Here is a 9,031-nt window from a genome sequence, read left to right on the forward strand (position 1 = left end):
TTTGGCAAATTAAAAAGGCATATGGCTTCTTCTTGCCAACTTGTATGTCTGAGGTTTAGCTTGGTATCCTGCGGTAAAAGTACATGTAGCCCAGGTCTTTGGGAGGCCGTTCAGAGGCACAGACTTTGTGGTCATTGTAGATCACCCATCTGAAAATAAAAGACAAAAGCATTTGAAGGGCTTGTATCAGTTCCAGGATACACTGCAGAACTGCATCAGACGGAGCACAATACTTAAAATAACGAAAATGTTTTAAGATAACCAAACTCCAACTTGTTATATAAAAAGGCAGTACAAAATCCCCGTGGGGAAACACTATGCTTTTCCATGCTTGAGTTCAGGCAAAAAGTAGTTACTAAAATGTATCAGGATCTTCCACACATTTTAACCCCATCAGCCCATAAATCCATAGAAGGCCTCAGAAATCAAGTTGAAGAGTTATGCACAACAATATTTATTTCAGCCTTGGGTATAAAAAAAAAACAGAAGTAAACATTCATGCAGTCAATTATTACATCAAATTAAAATTTCTTCCAAGCTTATTTGGTAAAGTGAGAAAAAGTCAATATAATATGATGGTATGATATGAATTACAATACAATATGAAAAATAGATTTAAAATTTGTATGTGTTCTGTACATACTTTAAGATTCTACAAAAGCTGCAAATACATACAAACACTTCACTGCATCCTGGAAAGAATCAATGGTCGCTGGAAAGTGTTTTTCAAATACAAATAATAAAACAAAGAAAAATATATCAAAATATAGACTGGTTATATTTAGACTTTCAGTATACAAATTCTTCATTTTGTGTATGTACAAATACATACAAAGTATGTTAAAGTATGTGCAGAATACATACAAATTTTAAATCTATTTTTCATATTATATTGTAATTCATATCATACCATCATATTATTTTGTGACTTTTTTCTCATTTACCAAATAATCTTGGAAGAAATTTTAATTTAATGTAGTAACTGACTGCATGGATGTTTACTTCTGATTTTTTTATACCCAAGGAGGAAATAAATATTGTTGTACATATTTGCTACCATACATTTTATTGCTTTGTCTGTTATAACTATAGCTACTTTTCATTTTTAAACAACTGCTGCACTTGGTAATAAAAATACATTTTAAATATAAATCCCTGTGCTCAACTATTCCATTAATCAAGTTAGGGAGATAAAACTAAAAGATACCAACAATGGCTCACAGTGAAGCCTAAGTAGAAACAGACCAGTGGGAGGTGTTCGTGAAAGAGCAGCACCCTCCCAGGGAGGCCACGGAGTAACGCCACAACAGTGTCCACGTGGCCTGACCACAACCCTCACCCAGCAGCACCTGCCCAAGGCCACAGGAAGGAGCTGCAGGTAGGACACTGGGGGAGAAAGTGCTACTGAAAGCAGCCTTTCTTTCTGTAACCACCTCATTCCCCTAAGAATTCTGCAAAGAAGCCAAGAAACCAACTGCAGGGCCATGTTAAGCAGCAAACTCATAATGTTGCCAAGAGAGGAAAAAAAAAAAAAAATTGGCTGCACAACTAAATTTAAATATCAGGTAAACAACAAATAACTTGTTAATATAAGTATGTCTTACATAACATTGGGACATGTAATGTTTGAAACACATGTGTACTAGCTAATAATTCATTGCTTATCTAAAATGTAAATTACAACATCCTGGCTTTCTTGCTTTGTTGGTTAAATAAGGTGATCCTATGGAGATTCCAAATGTATGATATGCATCTTTATGTTCCAAATCCACTTTGACGTGATGGTTGAAAATGCAATTGCAAGAGCTGGCCAGAGCGCTCAGCAGACTAAAGTGCCTGCTTAGGCAGAGTGCAGTGGCTGGAGTTTGATCCCTGGCAAGCTTTGCTGGCCCTGCCCCTGGGGCATGCTGAGACTGTGATTGAGACTGGACGTGGTGGCGCACACCTGTAATCCCACCACTTGGGAGGCTGAAAACAGGAGGATCACTATGAGTCCCATCTGCGTAGTGAGACTCTGAGGACCCTGTACTAAATACATTTAAAACAATAAATAAATAAATAAATAAATAAATAAATAAATAAATAAATAAGAAAATGCCATTGAAGAGCTCTGATACAATTCCTTACTAAGGTCCACCTATTTGGTCTCCTTGAGCCTCAGTGTCTGGATGTATAAAATGGTTTTAAATGTAAATCCCTGTAAGACCAACATGAGAACTAAATGAAACAACATGGAAAACATCTAGTAAAGTAGCTGGGCCATAGTGATGGTTCCTACAAGATACTATCATTTACCTTCTAAAAAAGACTCACCTTCCTTCCTTTTTGATATGGCAAACATAATGGCCACTCATTGTAGATGTTCCCATGTGACTGATAAATGCAAATAATTCATACACTGTGAAAGAAGAAAGAATTCAGTTACAAGACAACATTTACAGAATCAAGAACATTTCTGATGAGACAGCAAAACCAACAGTGTAATCCAGCAACTGTGGTGATTTGAAAGACAAAGCCTATTTGTCTTACTATGTGAACATCACATACACACATACACACACACACACACACACACACACACACACTTCTGCAAATTCATTATAACAAAAACAGGATATAAATTATCAAATTAAAGTTGATACTAAATTCAAATCTGGAAAGGATTAAAAATTCTAGAACACAAAGGGCCAGGCAGATAGCTCAGCGGACTAAAGCACCAGCTTAGGCAGACACAGCGACTGGGAGTTCGATCCCCTGGGGTGCCATGTCAGCCCTGCCCTCACCCCCAGGGCACACTGAGACAGTGATTGAGACTGGGTGTGGTGGCGCACGCCTGTAATCCCAATGCTTGGAAGGCAGAAAACAGGAGGATCACCGCAAGTCCAAACCGTGTAGTGAGACCCTGGAGACTCTGTACTACAAATACCAAAAATATTTTTTTAAAAAATTCCACAGCCCAATCTCATGGCAAACTTGTGAATCGAAAAACGTAGCCCTGACTGCAACACTTTCAAACAGCATGAGAGTAGACAAGTTGTCTCATCGTTCTGAGGCTGTTTCTTCATTGAGTTTTTGGTTTTTTTAAATTTAGTTTACAGAATTGTAGAGACTTATACGAGCAATTCAGACTAAAATGTCACATAAATGTCAAGATTATGAGGAAAGTAGCAAATAGCTGTTATCACTTATAGAAAAGATAACTGTTTCACACAAAATGTCTAATTCATCATGTTAATAACCTATGTGGCACCGAGTTTCAGGCTGCGTGCTTTTTGAACAAGGAGATAAAAGAGAACTATAAGCTCTCAGAGAATGAGACTGATGTTTATCCTCTAACAAATATCTCCTGCCAACAACCACAATATGCTTGTTGAATTAATTTTGTTCATATTTCTTGTTAATCTTAGACTCATACCACACAAAGTAGGCTCTATGGACCAGTACCAATCCACTTAACAAACCATTAGGACTAGAATGATATAGCACAGAAGGTGAGAGTAAGCATTTATAAAATTTTTATAATAATTTGAGTACTATTCACAATTTGCGAGACAGTACAGCAGTAATTGGCATGACATGACAAGCAGTACGCATTTAGAAGACCAGAATGAAGGCATTCCAAGCATGACCCTAGTATTACACAATGCTATCTCCAGTGCAGTTGCTTAGCTCACAGGTATCAGCACATATATTTAGTCAGGGTGAGAATCCTACCAATTAGCTGCTGGTTTCAGCAACCTGCTGAAGATTCTCAGGATCATTGCCTTAACCATACTGAGCATACAAATGTATGGCACATTCACTTTTTTAGTCAATGTTTATTACACATTCCAATAAAAAGTGTTGGTTTGGGAAATGGCCTTTGTCTGACCTTTGTCTCTTCCATTCTTTCTCTTGCTTTTCACTCATATCTATTCATAGCTGTCAATTCTGGTTCTCATCTTACCCACACCTCAGCAGTTCCACAACAACTTTTCCTCCCTCAGGTACCTGCTCCAGGGCCTGAGTCTCTCCACATCTGCCTCAGTGCTTGTCTCATGTCTGTCTCCTGTGTTGGCAGCTCCAGAGGTCCTGGCCTTTGAGTACTACTAACTTGCAGTTTAGACTTCAGACCGATTTTGCCCTATTCTATGCAGAGCCTCTGTCTAGATACTCTCGCTGGCGCTTGTGGCAGGGAAGGAAACTGCTCTCAGAATTTCATTTCCAGAATGTTCACTGCTCATATCACACAGAGTTTGCTTCCTGCAGCCTTCCTGAACACATCTGTCAGTCCTAAGTTCTTTAGTGGATTCCTTCTGATTTCCTGTATATAAAATCATGTCACCTGCAAATACAGAGGATATCACTATTCCTCAATCATCTGGGTGCCTTTTACACCCCTTTCCTGCTTCCTCATACGGTTAGGACCTCCTGAGCAACATTAAATGGAAGCAGCAAGAGAGGACATCCGGGTCTTTTAGGAAGATGTCTTCAATCTTGCTTCTAAGTATCATGTGAGCTATGGGCTTTTGGTTTGCTTGTCTTGCAGGTACCTTCTGTCAGACCAAGGATGTTCCTTTCCATTCCTAGTTTATTCAGCAGTCTCCTCTCAGCCTTGTTTATCTCAGTCACCAATTACATTTTGTGTGTGCGTGCGTGTGTGTGTGTGTGTGTGTGTGTGTGTGTATTTTTGAGACAGGGTCTCACTGTGCAGTTTAGGCTGGCCTTGAGCTCACTTTGCAGGCTGGTCTCAAATTTGCAGCGATCCTCCTGCCTCAGCCTCCCAAGTGCTAGGATTACAGGCGTGCACCACCATAGCTAGCACCTGACAACTACATTCTTCCATCAAGCCAGTCTTAATTTCTCTCTCTAACTCTTTACATCTATCTAATCATCAAAACATCCTATAAGTATTTCCTTTAACATATATCCAGAACCTAGTTATTTCCTACCACCTCCGCCTGCAACCCCTAACACTAGTCACCATCCTCTCTTGACTTTATTTTTATAAGAATGTCTTACCTGTCTCCCTGCATCCTCCTTACCGCCTTGTGACTAGTCTCAGTGCGGTTTCCAGGGTGGTCTCTATAATGGCAGGCATATTATGGTCATTACACTGCCCCCAAATACTTCCAGTGGCTTCCTACATCTCATGATAATATCTTACCCTTGCAACTGCCTCTGAAGTGCCCCCTTCCCTTCTCATTTTCCCTGTGTCTCCACTCTAGCCACCCTGAACTCCTGGTTGCTCCCAGGCACACCTAACACACTGTGGCCTTCAAGCCTTATATCTATAGTTATCATGTGACTCACCCCTCTCTTAAGTAAGGTCTCAAGCCAAATGTTACCTCATTAAAAAAAGGCTTCCAGAACCACCCACATGCTCACTTCTGGTGCTCCCTGCCCTCTTATCCTGTTTGACAGTCTATCTAGCACGAAGAACCACCGACAATGTCACGTGCTTCCCTGTGCGTTCATTTACTGTCTGCCTCCTTTACCCCAAGACAGAATGTCAAGGGTCTATAAATTGCCTTCCTCCACCCCAGCCAAATCACAGTTACCAATTTCTTATACTGCTTCACACTCCAAATATCGAACACATCTCTCTAAATCTAATAGTTCTCAATCATTCATACTTTCATGTAAGTTAATTTATCCCCATAGAGTGGCTTTCTCTTAACTTTCAATAGCAAGAATAAAAGAACAAATAAACCAGAAAGTTTATTTGGAAGGAAGTTTTTGGCTTTCCAAAAAGGTCACTGGTGCTTCACTTCCCTGGGAAGTTATCCTTACTGCTCCCAAGGTCCTCTTCCAGGTGGCATTCCTCAAGGAAGCCAGCAAGCCACGAGTCCCAGGTTTAAGAACTGTTTCTGTGCTGCTCAGCTGCTGTCGAAGATCTCTGAACTATTACAGCACTATGACTGAAGGAGCCCGAGCAGGTTTTGAGTAATCACAGCCTAATTACATGTTAATTATATTGCCAATCAGCAAGTTGGTTTTTTTAAAGAAATTAAACACTCATTAAGGACAACATGGAAACAGAAATGATTTTGCAAATAACAGAAGCCCAAGTAGATCAGAGAGAAGCTTTGAATATTCGTCCCCTTTTGAAAACTTTTAAAATTCAACAGAAAGTCAGGTGTTAGCCCTAAAAACCATGTAGGACGTGGTAGCAGACAACCTCATGAAAAACACACCTTCATCTCCATTTGAATACAAAAACTCAGGTGAGATAAGAAGCTTAGAGAGAAAGCATACAAGCTTCCAAAGCAGACAGACATAAATTCTGACCCATTCACCACGAGCAAATCATTTAACTGGTCACTATTTGCTCATTTGAATAATTCCTGTAAGCAGGGACAGAAAAGTGGTAGAGGAAGTATCTGGCATCTAGTAGGCACTCAGTAAGTGACAGCCAGTACTTCTCCACGTGGTCACAGTGTTAATGTCCCTTTCAACCTACTTATGCATAGTGTTTCCATTTTGGAACTCCAATAATAATGGAATTCAATCAACATTTTTCTCTTCAAATTCTCACTCCTTGAATTTTTCTAGGTAACATAAGAATTTAATGCAAAACTTCAAAAATTGCAATTTTCTGCACACATAGGTTAAAGTAACACTTAAACAGTCTCATGCAAAAACATTACTTCCTCAGTCAGAAAGATGAAAATGTTGGTTGAATATTCCTCATCCAAATTGGTTGGGACTAGAAGCATTTTGGATTTCAGGAGTTTGGAGGATTTTTTTCTTTCAGATTTTACCATAGTTACATATACTTATTGAGATATCTTTGGGATAAGACTTAAGTTAACCCATAAAATTTATGCTAGTGTCATATAACCCTTACAGACACAGCTGGAATATAACATACACAATTTTCAGCATGTCTCCATCTGACTGCAACCTACCACATGAAATCAAGTATAGAAACTGGCATCAGAGCATGGCACATAGTACTGGCATCAACGTGGCATCACAGTAATGTACAAAAAGTTTTGAACTTATAGCTGAGAACTCTGGGATAAGCATCTTTGTGCTGGATTGTGACCTAGAGAGATACAATTGTAGGCAGCCCTGATAGGCATCTTGCGGCCATTAGGGTCAACCTGAGAGGAAACGGCAAGCCCAGCAGCAGCTGGGCCAAGGAGCCCGTTGGATGAAAGGGTTTGCATCCTGAGTCAAGGATGCGTGGAGTCCAGTCCAGGCCCAGCCACACTTATCGCCGCCCTTGACCACCTGCTTGCTTCTACAAAAGGATACCTCTCTTTGGCTTCCTCAAAACAGGCTCACAGCTCCCACTTAGAACACAACCCCCAAAGCTGAACTTGTTTTTATTTAGTTTGCTTTGGCTCCTCCAATAGTAATTGCTATTACCCCAAACAACCTACCAAGCAGAACACACATGTCTTCCAGCTTAACCTATAAATTTAATTCCACTCAAACCCCTACAGAATGGCCTAAGTTTACATCAGCAGTACCTTTACAAAATTCAGCAGTGACAATTTAGAAAATACAATGGGAAAGAAGTTGATATGTAAATAACAGAAAGTGTGATTCTGAGACATACATAAACCAGAAATATGAAGCATGCCACTGAAGCAAACCACAGTTTTTCAGGATAAAAAGAAGTACAGGAATAAATTAAAGAAAAAGTATAGCATGTTTCTGGATAGAAAACCCAACACTGCAAAGTTGGGATGTATTTCCAAATTAATCTATGATACGTGAAACTCAGACAATTTAAAAAAAAATACCTAAAAACCTCAATAAAGATGACCAGAAGAAATGAGGAATCCATGAATATAAGAAAATAATAATAAACTGGGTAATAAAAAAAGGAAAAAATATGAAAATTACCTGACCCCATAGGACTGCTAGGGAGGGTGGCAGGAACAGGATGTCACCCACATGGCCATCATATGACCGATGCTGTGTCCCCAGGGGTCACGTGATGGTTAGAGCACTAAAAGTTTGCATTTCCATCAAATGCTTCACTTCTAGAGACTTAGCCAAAAGCAACAGCCAAAGGAAGGGCTAGCACTGTTCATTACAACATTACTTTTAACAAAGGAAAAGAAAGTTTGACACTGAATAAGTATCTATTTGCTGGCTAGTGATTAAATCAAGCACTTGTTATGATTCTATGAACAGAATTCATCCTTTAAAAGACTTGCTGGCAAGGCTGTGGGGAGGAAAAGAACGCTTCTACTTTGTTGGTAGGAATCTAAATTAAAAAAAAAAAAAAGGAATCTAAATTACTAAAATCACTATGGAACTCAGTACAGAGACCCCTGAAAAACTAAAATTAGAAATTCCATGTGACCCAACTATTCCTGTGTCTTCCCAAAAGCAGAACACGGCACAGTCAGTGATCCATGCGTTCCTGCACTTACAGCAGCGCAGCTCGTGACAGCTGCCTCTTGGAAGCAGCCGGGAAGTCCATCAACAAATGAATGGATAAAGGAAATGTGGTATTTATCTGCAGTGGATTACTGATAAACTGAATCCATTTATAGGAAATTGGATACACCTTGAGACCACAACGTTAACTGAAATAAATCAGACAGATAAGCAGCCTATTGCACGGTTTCTCTTATATGAGAAGCCAAAATATAAAGAAACAAATAGAACAGGCTGGGAGATAGCTCGGCGGTCCAAGTGCCTGCCTGGCCAGCATATGGACCTGAGTCTGATCCCTGGGACTGCATGCCATGCCAGCCCCGAAACCAAGCATGGTGGTACACACCTATAATCCCAGCTCTGGGGTGGCTGACACAGGAGGCTCTCTATGAGTCTGAGCTATGTAGCAAGACCCTGTATCAAATTAATTGATTAATTAATTAAAATTTAAAAAACAAACCTAGTAAAAGATAGGTAATAGGAAGTAGGAGATAAATCTTTTTCAAATGGGATGGGGATCAAGAGATACAGATGGCTGGGGAGATAGCTTGGTAGAATAAGCACCTGCCTGGCAAGCACAGCGTCCTGAGTTCAATCCCCAGTACGAGAGAGAGAGAGAGAGAGAGAGAGAGAGAGAGAGAGAGAGAGA

General features: G+C 39.8%; 1 protein-coding gene across 1 annotated transcript in view; it reads right to left on the reverse strand.

The window, feature by feature from the left end:
* Positions 1–5: 5 nt before the first annotated feature.
* Usp13 (ubiquitin specific peptidase 13) overlaps positions 6–9,031 on the reverse strand; it is a 120,816-nt gene continuing 111,790 nt past the window's right edge. The window contains exons 19-20 of the mRNA XM_012512980.2: positions 2,314–2,398; positions 6–149 (exon numbers count right to left, since the gene is read on the reverse strand). Coding sequence (XP_012368434.1) covers positions 56–149; positions 2,314–2,398 — 179 coding nt within the window. The 3' untranslated portion in view covers positions 6–55. The remainder of the gene's footprint in view (positions 150–2,313; positions 2,399–9,031) is intronic.

This window comes from Octodon degus, unplaced genomic scaffold, assembly GCF_000260255.1.
Source record: "Octodon degus isolate 3935 unplaced genomic scaffold, OctDeg1.0 scaffold00298, whole genome shotgun sequence".
In the NCBI taxonomy this organism is placed as follows: Eukaryota; Metazoa; Chordata; class Mammalia; order Rodentia; family Octodontidae; genus Octodon; species Octodon degus.